Here is a 16078-nt window from a genome sequence, read left to right on the forward strand (position 1 = left end):
TCTCATCAAAGCGCCCAAGACTTGTCTTGCGCATCACCAACGTGAGTGGTATCACTCAGAGAACCAGCGGAAGGGGAGATACTCGAATCACCCTTCCCTTCATTACCCCGAACCGCTTCAGTGACGACCTTGTTTCCTTTCAATCCGCGATATACATCCCGAATCTGTTGAATGCCACCGTCGAAAATAGGATAGAAGATAGCAACCAGCATACTGAGCCAAAGCCAGATAATTCCGACGACAACCCAGGCGATATAAAACTTGGAAATGTCAGCCCGCAGCACAAGAAGATTGAGCTCCAAAACTTACCTTTTTGGAATAGACATAGCCGGACCTGAGGAAACGTCAGCAAAGATTCAATACCGGAGATTATTCACAGATATTTCCGACTTACCCATACATAGGCAGTGGCCAGATGACCCAATGACCGAAAAAGGTTGCTGCAGCCCAGAAAGCAGCAATGGTTGCCCATCTTTTCAACTCTTTCTGATTGGGCCCAGAAGAAGGCCCGCCGTCCTCAATACTACCTCCGGAGGCCTCGTGATGATGGGCCGTTGTCAAGTCACTATCCAACTTCTCAAGGGAGAGCTTCTCCTTCTTGAAATCATCCCAATTATAGTTTTGTGGTCGTATAGCCGTGATTACAACCGAGTATAGGATTGGCGAAAGACACGACGCGACGGTCCCATACATGCAGGGAAGGACCTCTCCCGTTGAAGCGACGGATAACTCACCGCTAAATCGCTTCGCCAGACCAAGCCACACGGCCAAACCCGTGGCGAGACCGAGAATGGGCGCAAGTATTGCCGCAGCTTTGCTTTGGCGGCGCCAAAGGATAGTGAAAATCATCGGGAAGATTCCCGGACATGTCACGACACCTGGAAAATGTTAACTTGAGCACACAACAGAAGGATATACGGCCACATACCAAGCATATATAGTGTCCATCCTAGATTGATTCCCACGTAATGGAGCATTGTACTGAAGCCAGCCGAAAACGCAGCGAAGAAAATAACACCAAAATGACTGGCGCGGATCAAGTCGAGGTCGGTAGCTTTCTTTTTGAAGTACTCGCGGTATACATCGAAGCTCAAAATGGAGCTAACGGCAATAACTTGCGCGGAGAGAGTCGATGTACAGGCCATGAAAGTCATGAGGAGAACAGCTGCCGCGCCTCCTTTGCCCGCGAGTGTCATTGCCGCGTAGGGGGAGAACGAGACCGTTGCTGACCTCATCTGTGGTCATTCTCTGTATTCGGTTAGAGATGCAAAGAATGTAATAGGAAGGGTGGTTTAGTTTACCCTTGGGAAAGTTGGGAAGTTAGGCTGATTCTCCAAACCAAGGGCAACGGAACTCATGACTGTTCCGAGGCCCCAGGGAATGGCGAAGTAGGCTATCCCACCAATAGTGTAGCCAGGAACTACTGAAGCGGGGGAAGCAGAGAAAGCCTTGATGAAGTAACTTGTATCCATCTGAAATTTGTCAGAAGAGCCAATGTTGGGATCTCGGGATTGCTGGATCACTCACAATGACCAGACCAAAGTTGCCAAGGGTGTGCAGGATTCCAAAAAGGATTGCCTATATATTATCAGAAAAACCTTCGCATTGGAGAGGAAATGAGTCTCACACTCTTGGAGGTCATGGTCAAATAACTCCCATCCTGATTACCAGAGACTGGATTCCTCTGGGCAGCTGCTTGAAGAAGTTCGAAAAGATCTCCCACAGAACCAATTTGATCGTTTGAAAAAGCCTTGACGGAGAAGTAACACGCGATGATCATAATAATGGCCGTATGGAAATAATCGGTCAGGAAACTGTGGACAAGTCAATAGCTGTTTGCTTGTCGCGGTCAGAATACTTGCGTCGCTTTGATACCACCAACAAAGGTATACACTGTCACTCCGACCGGTAACAAAAACGTAGCTGCGATGATATGCATTCCGGTACTGGAATTGTTAATAAAAGAATGAGAATATGGCACAAGAAAACTTACACTGCAGTAATGACCGCAGCGGCACCAAGCAGCATGTTTGCACAAGCAAAGATATTATTCACCAGACAAAGAATCATAAACACCACATGAGCAATACGTCCTTTCAGATCATTAGCTTTAGGCACAATCAACCAGTATTCTCATCTTACCATATCGAATTCTGACAACTTCAAGCGAAGTATGCGCCTCAGGAATCTTCCTCTTACAGGAAATTCCCAGCAGTGCAAAGAACACAATCATCGGACTGCAGCCTGCTGCAAACCAGAATGGCCCAGCGACACCATAGTCGTAGCCCACAAATGATGATCCCAGTAGAGATGTTGACCAAAGCCAAGACTGCAATTGTTAGCCAGCGTTGCCTCGAGCGGGTAGATCAAAACTGACCGAAATCACAGCGGAGGCAGTGAGGCCTGTTCGAACTGTCCGGTTTGCCGTGATAAACCTTGTGAAGTTAGCATAATTCAGAGAAAGAAGATTTTGTTCCCACATTTCAGTCTTTTCATTATCTTCTCCGGTGGTTTTCTTTAAAACCCTGGTGATGAGCATCATTGCTGTTTGATGTGAGCTTTAGCCTCAAAGTTCGGATGTGACAATAGTTACCCAGAGCTATGATGACTCCAATCACAACGACAACGACATACCCAACCGCCTGAGAGAGGGGCGGCTGGACTGTCGATATGCCAGCGCGAGCTTGTAAATTGGACATCGTGCGTGGGCACACCTGGGCACCCGTGGACAACTAAATGGATTAAGAGATCAAGTCACCAGACGTGGGGTATATACCAAGTAGCTAATGTAAACTCCAGATAGGCTAGATACCGAGCGGGCGGGACAGGGTTTTATGTACTCTAATCAATACTTGTAGGTAGATCATGTTGAAGCTACGTCCTAGTTTTTGAGGGTGTTCGTGATAGGATCCGCAATGGGTTGATTCACACGGGCGATGAGGTGCTTCAGGAGCTGCTGGAATCCTCCCAGCTTGATTAAAGTTTGCCAATATGTATGATATCACACATGTGATTGATTCAATAGATCAATACATGCAAGTACACACTTTCAAGGTGGCTTCATAGAAATTCACTTGGTCCCGCGAACACCTCATTTCAATAGCTGTTTAAGTCATTGAAGCATGTCGCATGTACGGAGAGAAAGAACAATAGAACCAAACCCCAAAAAAGGGCAGAATCCCAGTTCTAATTATCAATTATTGACGCCAATAGCGAGAAAGCAAAAAGAAATCAAATGTGGTAACCGAGGAACTGCGAGCATTCCGAAGTTTGTTAAATCACATCACCGAGGACCTACCAAACATCTATATTTCTCGGGCGAGAGACTCGCCGGCATGAGATTTAGGACAATCTGCATAATTCAAGTCTATTTGGGCTGCGACCAATGAGAAGGCTAGATTACAGCCCAAAAAGACCCAAAATGAGTGTTGATCCATGATCTCCCGCACGCCATCGCGGCCCACTGTGATGCTACACTTGTGACGCACGCGGGGTGATCTTTGGGTGTTTTATAAGGCATCGCCTGTCTAACGCCCGGTGAATATTTCACATAGCTTCTGGCTGAAAGGCATAATTTGAATTCACTATGGCTGCCGAGACACCCCGAAAGTCACTCATCCTCAATGCCTTCGTGGAAATGTGTAAGTAGCTCAATTTCGGGAACCCGCATTCCATTCAATCTCTAAAACAAATTTAGGCAGCGGCCACCAGTCGCCTGGGCTTTGGCGACACCCAGAAGACGAGTCGCATCGCTTCAATGATGTCGACCACTGGGTAGAACTGGCACAGCTTCTCGAATCCGCCAAATTCCACGGAATCTTCATCGCAGATGTCCTCGGTATGCGCGAAACACCCACTCTCGAACATCAAATCTGATCAATTTTTGTACAGGCGGATACGACGTATACAAGGGCCCGAAGAACCTCGATCCTGCGGTGATCTCGGGTGCGCAGTGGCCGGTCAATGAGCCCTTGGCCGTTGTTCCTGCCATGGCGGCGGCGACGAAGAGCATCGGTTTTGGTGTTACAGTCACAACGACATATGAACAACCGTATCATCTAGCCAGGCGACTATCAACAGTCGATCATCTTACCAAGGGACGGTATGTTGCTAATCTCCGTTTCATGTTGACCACGCTAATGTAAATCCACAGTGTCGGCTGGAACGTGAGTCATTAACGACCTGAGTAAAACTTACCTCGAATAAAGGATTTTGACAACATCTAGGTCGTCACAGGATATCTCGATTCAGCAGCTCGCAATCTAGGCCAAGCCGAGCAGCCACACGTAAGTCCAACAATCCAAGGTTGCGACCACCTGCTAATACCCTATAAGCACGATGACCGCTACCTCCTTGCCGAAGAATATATCAAGGTGACCTACAAGCTGTGGGAGTCTTCCTGGCGACAAGACGCAGTGATCCGAGACCGCGAGCGTGGAATCTACACAGACCCAGCAGGTGTGCGAGAGATTAACCATGTGGGCAAATACTACAATGTTCCTGGGCCCCATCTATGTCAGCCCAGCCCACAGCGGACACCAGTGATTCTCCAAGCCGGAACCTCCAAGGCGGGCAAGACATTCGCAGCACAGCACGCCGAAGCTATTTTCGTGGGAGGCCACAGCCCATCAGTGGTAGCGAAGAACGTCAAAGAGATTCGCGAACTGGCTCAGAGTGAGTTCGGTCGTGATCCCCGAAGCATTAAGTTCCTTGCTTTGATCTGTCCCGTTCTTGGGAAGACGGAAGAGGAAGCCGTTGAGAAATTCAAGTATTATCGAAGCCTGGGATCAATTGATGGTGCTCTTGCCCTGTTTGGTGGATGGACTGGTATTGATTTGGATACTTATGGGGACGACGAGGAGCTGCGTCATGTCGAGAGTAACGCGATTCGGTACGTGGGACTGATCTATGCTGTGAAATATGCTGACTGGTTTAGATCTGCTGTCGAGGGATGGTCAAAGGCAGCGCCGGGAGTCGCTAAATGGACAAAGGCCACTGTCGGCCAACATATTACTGTTGGTGGCCTCGGTGCTACGCCGGTCGGCACAGCTGCTCAAGTCGCCGATAACATGGAGCGGTGGGTGGAAGAGGCCGACGTCGACGGATTCAACTTGGTAAGAGAGTATTTAAGAATTGGCTTGTGAATTTGGCTAACCTCGATGTACAGGCATACGCGATCAAGCCTGGATCTTTCAAGGATATTATCGATCTTTTGATCCCAGAGCTGCGCAAGCGTGGTCTTTTCTGGGATGACTATACCGTCCCGAAGGGGACATACCGAGAGAACCTTTATGGAGAGCCAGGCCAGTCAGGTCCTCATGCAGATCACCCTGCCTCGAAGTATCGGTGGAACGCTGGGGTTGACGCCGCGGACGCCCCGGTTCCTGAAAACTAAAGCTCATTTTATCCGACGCTGAACCCAGAGAATCATGTAGCCTACTGTCCATCAGTGCATAGTCACGAAATACCATTGCTCCCGCCGATAGAAACGAAATCATATCAAAGCTGAAAAATCAATTTTGAGCACAGAGTGTATCCGTAGACAATATTCTGTGTAGGTTAAACTATGGACGCCAATAATGCGAGTTTTGTACAATCATAACACTAAGTTAACATATCATCGAGACGCTCACCAAGAACCTTCTCGATCTGCTTCACCCACTTCCTGACTTCTCTCTCGACATTCTCATCTTCATCCTCCATGAGCTCACTGATGTAAGGCAGCATCTCTGGCAGAAGCGCCAGCCATTCTTCACCCAACTGCTCAGTAAGAGCCTGCTCAGTCTTGAGGGCAGCGAGACGAGTGAACGCGCTGTCTCCACCGGCCGAGCTAGCATTGGGCGCGGAGGAAGGACGGAGATACTTCATCAAAGCGGAGTTGAGTTCCTTGTGGTTATCCGTGGAATCGGCGGCAAGAGCCAGTTCAGTAATCGTGGGGACGACGTCGGCAATAACCAAGTTGGAGGTGGTGTTGGTTGTTGCATGGCCAAGTTGAGAAATCAAGGGACCGGAGATGCTAGCGAGGTGCGAGGGGGATTGCCAGAATTCTAGGGATGTCAGTTCCTGCATTGGATGAAAGGTGAAGGGTGGAAGCTTACCGTCTTGATCATGCTCGAATGACTTGCGGAGCATGCGAAGGGCTGCGAGCCAGAGAGACTTCTGGGCCTTGGAGGGTCCAGTAGTGCTCAAGATGCTAACAACGTTCTCCAAGATGTAGCTGGAGTAACCGGTGACGATGGACTATGGCAAGTTAGTAGGCACACTGATAATGTGAGAAGAGTGGAACATACTTGAAGGGTGCCGAAGAAGACCTCCAGGAACTTGTAGAAAGTCGTAAGACGCGAAACTTGGGCCTGCTCGTCCTTCTTGGGAGCACCAGTGGTGGCCCATTCGACGAATCGAAGGAAAATAGGACGGAAGGTGCTGTCGTTCAACTTGTAGATCATCTTGATAGTCACGTCATTGAGTGCAGACTCAGCCTCATCAATGGCAGATGATTCGAAGATCGCCTTTTCTCCGAGGGCAATCTGTTCACGACGTAGGTCGAAGGCCTTGAAGAGGATCTTGGTAAGGGTGCCGATGTTCTTGGCGATGGTGGACTTGGGGTGCTTGTCGACGGCAAGAGTGACAACCTCCAAGAGCTCATTGACCGCGATGGGGCCGGTTTCGACAGCGCGCTGCCAGTTGCGATCGACAGCGCCGAGAGTGGCACTCACATCGATCTTGCGCGCCAGCAAGCGAAGAGATTCCTGGCGACTCTCGTCGCTGCTCTCTTCAATGTCGGCATTAGCAGACTTGAACGAAAGCATAAGTACCTTGTCCAGTTGACCAGCGGAGATCATGAATGGCAAGTGCACAAAGAGGGCAGAGAAGAGTGTGAAGATTGCATCGTGGAGACGAGAGTTCTCCTTTCCAGAGACCAGGCTCAGTTCGAGCAACTCCAAAGAGCGCTTGAGTGTGTCTGGAAGGGCGGGGATCATAGCTTGGCCAAGAACCTCGGCCATGGAGGCCAGGCAGAGGATACCCATGTAGCGAATGCGGTCATCAGATTGGCCGAGGCAAGATTCGCTGGCAACAACTCTAGCAGCAGCAATGACCTTGGACGGGTCCTTGCGGCCGTACTTGTCGGTAATGCGATCAATGCACGAAACAGCAGCATGCTTGAGCAGAATATCCGGGGAAGACTCGACGATTTCGACCAGAGTAGGAAGGAAGTCGAGCACCCGGATTTGCGACAGGTTGTCGCGCTCAGGGGTCTGGCGAAGACGGTTCTCAAGCAAACGGAGGACCTTGCGACGGAGTTCGTCGTTGGGACCCTGGAGAAGAACCTCAATAGTGTCAAGGAAGTCGACAAGAGATAGAGTGCTGAATAGAGAGCCGAGGACTTCGCCGCAGGCCTGGCTGACGGGCTTCATGTTCTTGACACCCTCGCCGATGTTCAATACCTGCTCCAGTACCCGCGAGAAACAAGCGCGAGACTGGTCCGCAATTTCACCTTCTGACTCGAAGGCTGTCTCAAGCTTGGCCTTCAAGGAAGAGTGCTTGAACAAGTGAGCAAGATCGCGCAGAAGATCAGTGGAAATACTCTGGGGGTCCCGCCCGTCGTCGCTATTAATTCCAAGAAGAACCTGAGAGATACCAGGTTTGGGCTTGAAAGCATCGCTGATCAGCATGAGATACTTGCTGTAAGTGGTGAGCTCGACAACAGGTGTAGTATCAGAGACAAGCCCAGTCATAAGAGTGAGAACATCCTTATCAGTGGAGTACCTGTTGGCAAGCATCGCAAGAACAGCGAACAAGAAGTCCTGAGTTCCAAGTTTGCTGATAAGGGCATGGAAGAGTCGCAAACGGCGGTGAGAAGGAATGTGCTCGAAGGCGGCTGTAAAGCTAAGCAGCAATTCAGAGGTGCCAGAGACCACATCCCGCTTCTGGCTGCGCAGAGACTGAATGAGAGCCGGAACAACCTGATCAATGGTCTGGTCGATGACAGAAACAGAGTACTCATCGTCCTTGCGGAGGACACTGGTGCCCATGAAGGTGAAGATCGGCATTACACTGTGAAGGACCAGCTCCGGAGCAATGACGGACAGACTGCCAACAAGCAGAAGCGCCACGTTCTGGACTTGGGGGCTGTCCGTGGTGCGCACGCAATCCACAACCAAGTCGGCGCGAATAACAGATGTATCGAACTTGGGCTTGACAGATCCCTTTGAGTGATTGACGATAGCCAAAAGACTTCCCAGGGTCAAGCTGAGGAGGTAGCTCATGCCGGATTGGATCTGAGATTTGAAATGGTGAAGCGCCGCAAGCGTCTGGAAGAGTCCATCGGCCAGCTCGGGATGAGCTTCGGGCGAGGAGCTGTCGACAATTTCCAAAATGAAGGTCATCTTGTCCATCAATTTTGTCAGCTCTGCTTCGTCCTTGACAGTCATAGCGATCATGTTGTTTTGGCTGGTGCGTCTCCGTTTAGGGGCAGGGCCGATTGATTCAACATCCGTAATAGAGACCGGGATCTTGTGAACGAATTGCTTCAAAACGGCACCAGAAAGCTCAATTGTGCGAAGGACGTTGCGGCAGTTGTTGACCAAAGAGATTTTGTTGGCTGACACACCGAGTGAGATGTCCAACAGTTTCTCAGAGGCGATCAACTGTCGGTCTTCGGCAACCTTGCTCCAAATATTCTTGATCTGCGTGAAGCAAGCAGCGACAAAGGACGAGCGCAAAGAGTCACCGGAGCTTGCATTTGACAGCAGAACATCCAATGCGTCTTTGTGCTTTGGTGTGACCACAGCCGTGATCAAAGCCTCGGTCTCAGATGAAGTGATACGCTCCTTGCTACATATTTCTTCGACCTCTCTTTCACTCAGACCCCGCCACTCCTCAAGTAAAGGAACCAGCTCATCGGTAAGATTAGCAGTAGAGACCTTCTCTACACTGTTGATTAATTTCAGTAGGCCAATCTTAGGGGAGAAGACCGGCATGCCATTGACATGAGAGCACAAAGAACTGTAGAGGCTGAGGCGGAGTGCCTTCTTGAGCTCGGTTGCACCTGAGTTCTCGGAAAGGACATGACCGCGAAGGGTAGCTTCCAATGCGCGATGAACGTGGTTAGGGTCGAGAATAGACTCCTCCAACCCGGGAAGAAGGGCACGCTCCAGAACCTTTTGAGAGTCTTTGTTCGAGAGCCACGTAACACTTGCAGATTGTTTTCCCTTTCCATATATCGTGTCATGGGCCCACGGCTTGGAATTCTCGGAGGCCTTTGAATTCTTGTACAAGGATGCAATGATTGCCAAGACTCCAGCAGTCTCACGACGAATGCGCTCCGAAGGGTCCGAGAGAGCAACAAACAGGAATGGCAAAAGAGCCTGGGGATCGAAGTCACTGGGAGCGGACGAAAGGACAGATGACACAATGTTCAGGGCCGCAATCTTGGTTCCGATGGGGTAGGGGCCGGACACAACTCTAATGAAGAAAGACAGGAATTGGGGTGACTTGGTGGCCTGGGATTTTCCCAAAATGGGCAAGCTGATGAACTTCTCCACATTCTCATCGGAATCGGGGGCCAAGGCAAATACGCGTACCAGGTTGTCAAACTCAATGATCGACTGCCGTGAGAGGAAGGATGAGGGGAACAAAGGCTCCTTGACCAATGATTCCAACGCTGGTGTGAATGCATCCACCTCGGGCTGCTCATCTGCGTCGGCCATTTCCACATCCTCAAGAAGAGGAGTCGCGACAGGTGCTTCTATGACAGTTTGAAGATTGTGCTCGAGGGCCGGTATGTTGAACGAAGATTCATTCAGTGTCTTTTGGAAGGTGGCTTGGAGGGTCTCGGAACGATTAAATCCTTGCACGAGCTCTGCAAGTTGCGTTTGGGCATCCAGCGACATACCGCGGGTCTCATCGGCGTTTGAAGCAGCTTCGAGTACCAAGCCCATGGCTTTGCCAATCTCATCCTGACCAAGAAGCTGACGCTGGAAGATCGAGCTCAGAATTACGAGACGAGCGTTGTCTGGCCTGTGGAGGTCAGTCAGACACCCGGCAATGATCCCAAGCAGCAATTTGGATGCTTGATATTGTGTAGCAACTTCAGAAAGCTGGCTGACGGGGTTCTCAAGACGGAGAATTCCCTTGAAGACCCTCTTCGGAATCATGACAGTAGGCTTCTGTTGGGCGAGGACCGATAGGCAGATAAGTCCTGATGTCTTGGTGTCTTCAGTCCAAGAGCGCACAACGCTTTCCATGAGCCCTTCGATGACTTCATTCGAGAGGAGAGCCTTTTGTGCCAGAACAACACAGATCATATAACACGCAACAAGCAACTCTGGCACATTTTCAATGGTAAATGCAGAGCTGAGGACTGGGAGGACCCGCAAAAGGATGTCCTGATGCTTGTCCTGCTCTGCCTCCCTTTTTCCAGAGCGAGCACCGTCAAGCATGGTTGCAATTGCTTCAGTGACAAGGCCAGACCAAAAAGTAAGCAAGGCATGGCTCTGCGCGCCCTGCCGGCAGACTCTCAAAACATATTCGTTTAATTCCGCAAAGAAGGATTTGTTTGATGCTGCGCTGTGGACTAGTGGATGTCTCGGCGGGTTGATAAGGCTAGACTGGTAAGGGCTGAGTATTTTGAAGGACGGTCCAAGGTTTTTCGGGAGAATCGAAAGCAGGTTGAGAAACAGCGGTGTTGTATGATACGGTAGAAACGTCAACAAAACGGTTGTCGTGTTGAATTCGTGAACCCTGTCATTTAAATTAGCCATCTCATCCACAACATTTCTTTTCCTCTCCATCTCCCTCTTTTTCATTGAGATCAACTCACCTAAATCTCCTCACAAGCCAATCCACCGCTTTTACTGCTGGGCTCAGCTGCAATCTGCCGCCTACCAGCGCCAGGAAAGCATCCACCGCAGTGTCCAGTTCCTTATTTTGTTCTGAATTCATCTGACTGCGATCTTCCGATTTGCTTTGCTCGCTGAAGATCGTGCGATCGAACTCCGTGAAACGTGGGTCCAGTGTGCATAACTCTTGGAATCCATCATAACAGATGTCATAGATTGCGTCAAAGTCTTGGTTTGCAGCAATCTTGTGGTCAAATATCAAAGACTGTGAGTGGGAAATCCTTTGCGCCTTCAGGTCGAGCTCATGCCCAGACCTTGCTGCGATGTGCGACAGCTGCGCGGCGAGGGATGTTGTCATGGTGTTTACTGGCCTGTTCTCCGTGCAAGTTGTCTGTGTTGTTGTTCGCTGCTCACATAAGAAGACAGCGCTCCATATCTCGTCTCGGCCAGTGTTTGCCGGAAAAAACGCAGTTTCAGTAAGTGAATATCAAACGCCTTTCTGAAGATCTCCGATTGACTTTTTTTTCTGCCACACAGCCCACCGCCGATAATTCGGATTATCCCTTTTCCGAAGTACTTCTTTCCTCCCAAGCACCAGTCGGTCCTGGGCCAGAACAAGGCTCGTGAATTCTAAGTGTTTGTTGTAAGATATGACCTTTTCACAACTCAATACTCCGTACAGCGATTTTGAACAATTACCTCGGCGCCCACGTGCCCAGGTGGCGTCGGTGAATGACGTAAGGCTGTGCCCGACAGTTTAAAGCTGACTTTCGTATCACCTGACAGGCTTCTTCTCTCATCGGAGAAACGTTTATCCGGTTATCGATAAGCACAATCTCACGTGACCAGCCTCGGATTCCACGATGGACTCGCAGGTGAGTAGGATCTGTGTTGGCATATTGGACTATGCTCAGTAAGCTGATTTTGAATGCAGGGTGTTCCTCGGTTCTCTAGCTTTCGCCGCCCCGATGCTGCTCCAGCCGACGTCACCGGCGCGGGCCCTGGTGACGAACGAGCGTCGTCGCCGAATTATGGTCGTCGTCGTCGCAATGGTCGACGTGAAAGCAGACGTGAAGGCAGAAGAGAGCGCCGACGTCTGATTGAAGAGCAGCAACGTGAAGGAAGCCAACATTCGCTCGTTACTGAAAGCGATGGAGAGAACGTGACGGGCACCCCGGCAAACGCGACAAACGCCCATCCGAATGCCAACCATGCCACCATCGCAGCCACCTCTCCCCCCGGAGAACACCCTCTCTACCTCGAAGATGCTCGAGGCGACCCCCGAGTCGCTACCTACGGAATTTCTCAATATGATGTTCCCTCCTATTATCGCCAGGGCGGTAGTCTTGTTCTCGGTACCTCAGGTCAGCGCATAACTCTCGAGTCTCGTCATGAAAACGCCCTTGTACTCCACATCCCCTCGGGACCAGCAGGAGACAGGCCCCTCCATGCTATGAATATCTCACGTTTGCCTGAATACCCGCGTGATCAAATTCGCCCCAATCCTACAGCCACGGCTAATGAGTTTATCACCCCCGAACACCTGCGTGATTTCATCTCTACTGAGGCCCCGTCGCAGCCCGGTGCTCCCGCAGATGAAAATCAATTCAAGGACTATCGTGCTGTTGAAATCCCTGGTCAATCCCGAACGGCCACAATCGAAGATTTCGATGGCAAGAACGCCGCTTTCGCTGCGGCTGAAGCTGAAGCTCTGGCACGCAATGCCGAGCTAACCAAGATGGTAGAGTGTGATCCTCAGGACATCTCCACGTGGTTATGTCTTGCCGAGCACCAAGAGCTTGTCATCGCTGGTACACGATATGATGACCGTCCCCTGGATTACTCTGAAATTCAGCTTGTGGCCAAGGCTAAACTGTCTGTGTATGAACAAGCGATCCAGGTGAACTCTGGAAATCACAGTCTAGATCATCTCCTCCTTGGCCGTATGGAGGAAGGTGCAAAGATCTGGGACTCTGATGAGCTCGATCGTGAGTGGGAAAAAGTTCTCTCCTCCCACTCTGAATTTCTCAGTTTGTGGATCGAATACCTTGACCACCGCCAGACTGAATCGGCAAGTTTCTCCTTGGAAACTTGCTACAAGACCTACCGACACTGCTTGCAGTTGGCCAACGAATTCGGCTTTGGGTTGTACAAAAATCAGATCAGATCGTACTTGTTCCTCCGTATGACCCTGCTCCTTCGGGAGTCGGGTTACGCAGAACTTGCCGTCGGTCTCTGGCAGGCAGTCCTCGAGTTTACATGCTTCCGACCCACTCATCTCACGGATCGGGATCAGACCCTCAAACAATTCCAAGATTTGTGGGCACCTTCCAATGCGCGGATCGGAGAGCGCGGGTGGAAAGCTTGGAACAGTGGAGAGGCATCCCGGCGCATGGATGACGACCGCCATAACTTCGGACCCGTCGCTAGTCTCCCAGACTTGTTTGGAACTTGGGCTAAAGCTGAAAGGGAGCTCATGAACAAAGGCCAACTGCCGAATCACTCCTTTGATAAAAGCATACCCTGGGACCCACCTTTCCGGGCAGTCTTGTATCACGATGCCAAGCAGATACTGCCCTATTTCTGGGATTGCACGGATAACTTCCATCCCTTGATCAATGGGTTCCTTTACTTCTCGCATCTTCCTGCGTTGGCGTCGGAAGAAAACATACGCGGCACCCGCTTGTGGAGTGGTGATGAGTTCCTTCGGAACGAGTACATGGATGATTCTCAAAACACCATCGCGGACTGGATCAAGTTACAGCAATCAGGCGAAACGACTGCCAACGAGCCTTTTGCGTTTCCTCACCAGAACTTTATTCACATGACAGACACCCTTTTCGCGGATCCCGAGCATTGGTTCTCCTCTCTCTCTAAGTGGGCTGAGAACACCTCTCACCCATCATCCGTCATTGATCAACACTTCACACGTCGAGTGGTTTACGGTCTAGCTGATCAATGTGGCGATCAAGAATTAGCTGAATACTCTATTGCACTCACCTTTGCTTGCGACAAAAACATGGGCAAGAGATATGGAAAACATGTCCAGAAACAGCAAACCACAAACCTGAAGATTATGAATACGACCGCGCTCATGCAGTGGCGTACCGAGAACTACGATCAGGCCACCAAGGCTTGGTCGAATGCATTGACGATTTCTCAAGGCTTCAACAGCACAGAGGTCGTGGGCTCTGCCTTAATCTGGATCTCGTGGATCTGGGAACTTCTTCACACAGGGCAAGTCGGCCGAGTGGCCTACCTGTTACAGGCAATGCCATCCGGAGAAGTCGATATGCAAGCTTATGCGGCAGCTGATGAGATCAATATCACACCCGCCAGCTTTCTTCGGCTCGACCGTTTCCTAATGGCTGCACAGCAGAGCGCCTTTAACTTCGCCAACTCACAGGCTTACGCAGCATACACCGATTGCCACGCCATTGCTCTTTACATTATGGGTGATCCACTCACGTCTATTCTCAAAGACTATGACATTGCGTTCGCTGCACTTGACAAGCTTCCAGAGGACACCAAGGTCTTCACAGGTGAGATCCTGCATCAATCCCGAGCCCGGTTTATCCACATGTGGGTGGAGACAAAGAGAGGCCAGTTCAGCCCGCGCGAAATTCGTGAGCGTTTACTCCAAAGCTTGCAATGGTGGCCCCATAACACGCTTTTCTTGTCTTTGTTCAAGTGGAATGACGCACGGGTTATCATGATGGACCGCACTCGCGACATCTTTGAGGTCGCCGGAAGAGGTGCGAACGCTTCGAACGACCCCAACAACCTCCACCGGGTGCCCATCACAACCCATCTCTTTAGCATCTACATCGAGATGGGGCGCCCAGTGACTTTTGGATCGACCTCCCACTCGATCCGAGCAGCATTCGAGCGGGCCCTTGCCGGCGCGGGTACCTCCGTCGGAAAGATCCCACCCCGCAAGCATGTCTACGAGCTGACGAGTTCCGTGTCGGCCCAGAACAGCCTCACTTTGTGGAGGCTCTACTTCCTGTTTGAGCTCTACGCCGAGCAGAATGTGACCCGCGCCCGCGAAGTCTACTTCCGGGCCGTGCGCTCCTGCCCTTGGGCAAAGGAGCTGTACATGCTCGGGTTCGAGCACCTCCGCGCCGACTTGACCGCGGCGCTCCCCGGCTCTCGGGGGACTTCCGGGGACTGGCCACCCCCCCAGGGACTCACCATCCCTGAGCTCCGTGCTATGTACATGGAGATGGCGCGACGTGGACTCCGGATCCACCACACCGTGGATGGGTACTGGGGGCGCAAGGACGCGAACGGTGAGGTGAAGGAGGAAGGCCACGACGAACAGGTGGTGAAGATGGAGGGCGCTGAGATGTAATAGCCCTGTTGGGGGAGGGTTGGTGCTCAGACCACCCTCCCCACTTATGTATCATTCCATTCTGAATGAATTTGCCGGCCCCAGCCGCTTGTCCTAGTTGCAATCAATTCAGTAATCCGTAATGACTTCGAAGTGAGATCGTTGAGCTTCACTCCGGCGCTCACGCTCACTTAACGAGACAGATATGAGCTCGGAGAATTACTCTATCAACTATGAGCTCTAAAATTGATAGACGAAAACTGCATGGACTCCCGTAAACTTGTTCGAGATCAACGAGTTTAGCTACAATTTCGCTAGGCCACTGGAAAATATAGTCGCCCATGGATGCCCAGGTGGCTGCTTAATTTCAGGGTCCAAGGCAAGCCCTTGGAATTGACCAACGACACCTGGACAATTCGACTCCGCGAAACACGCTGAACAAGTTGGTCCCCGACTCGTCTCTTACTCGTAAATTTTCGTTACTTCCCCGTTGCTTTCTCGTTGTGGTCCGTTACTTCCTCCAGAGGTCATTACTATCCGTTACTTTCACGTCACTTATCCGTCACTTGTCCGTCACTTTTTCGTTGCTCTTCGTTACTTCACTGTTACTCTTCGTGACTTGTTCGTGACTTGTGGTAGTATAGGATGGATATTCAGTCTCAGGGACTTAGCAGAAGATCCACTCTTTCATATTTCCAAGGTTCCTACCCCGGGGTCTGGCACGGAGTAGAAATGTCCGAAATACAGTTGTCCGCCTATCTAATACCTATTGCATTTCCTATTGTGTTAATGGTAGTTAACAGCTGCTCTATTCCATATAGGGTATGTTTACTCTTGGAAAGATGATTCACAGCTTAGACAATTAGCTTATGAGCTTATTGTCATGATTGGGGCGCATTCCAAA

General features: G+C 50.7%; 4 protein-coding genes across 4 annotated transcripts; 2 read left to right on the forward strand and 2 right to left on the reverse strand.

Moving 5' to 3' along the window:
- Positions 1–5: 5 nt before the first annotated feature.
- N7506_010845 (sodium:solute symporter family protein) lies at positions 6–2699 on the reverse strand (the record flags this gene model as incomplete). Its single annotated transcript, XM_056960138.1, has 12 exons — positions 6–260; positions 310–334; positions 395–878; positions 929–1235; positions 1302–1472; positions 1528–1578; positions 1628–1814; positions 1893–1946; positions 1994–2093; positions 2143–2329; positions 2378–2544; positions 2594–2699. 12 exons carry the CDS (start codon positions 2697–2699, stop codon positions 6–8), a joined length of 2094 nt encoding a protein of 697 aa, XP_056806293.1.
- An 887-nt stretch (positions 2700–3586) lies between these two features.
- Positions 3587–5395, forward strand: N7506_010846 (LLM class flavin-dependent oxidoreductase; the record flags this gene model as incomplete). Its single annotated transcript, XM_056960139.1, has 7 exons — positions 3587–3641; positions 3698–3838; positions 3892–4102; positions 4154–4166; positions 4227–4286; positions 4335–5114; positions 5168–5395. 7 exons carry the CDS (start codon positions 3587–3589, stop codon positions 5393–5395), a joined length of 1488 nt encoding a protein of 495 aa, XP_056806294.1.
- Positions 5396–5604: 209 nt separating this feature from the next.
- Positions 5605–11199, reverse strand: utp10 (snoRNA-binding rRNA-processing protein UTP10; the record flags this gene model as incomplete). The annotated part of the gene is made up of 4 exons (XM_056960140.1): positions 5605–6047; positions 6099–6240; positions 6291–10743; positions 10823–11199. 4 exons carry the CDS (start codon positions 11197–11199, stop codon positions 5605–5607), a joined length of 5415 nt encoding a protein of 1804 aa, XP_056806295.1.
- Positions 11200–11704: 505 nt separating this feature from the next.
- On the forward strand, positions 11705–15195 carry N7506_010848 (uncharacterized protein; the record flags this gene model as incomplete). The annotated part of the gene is made up of 2 exons (XM_056960141.1): positions 11705–11716; positions 11776–15195. 2 exons carry the CDS (start codon positions 11705–11707, stop codon positions 15193–15195), a joined length of 3432 nt encoding a protein of 1143 aa, XP_056806296.1.
- Between the last annotated feature and the right edge of the window lie 883 nt (positions 15196–16078).

This window comes from Penicillium brevicompactum (assembly GCF_028827555.1).
Source record: "Penicillium brevicompactum strain IBT 35665 chromosome Unknown utg000007l_segment0_segment0, whole genome shotgun sequence".
Lineage (NCBI taxonomy): Eukaryota > Fungi > Ascomycota > Eurotiomycetes > Eurotiales > Aspergillaceae > Penicillium > Penicillium brevicompactum.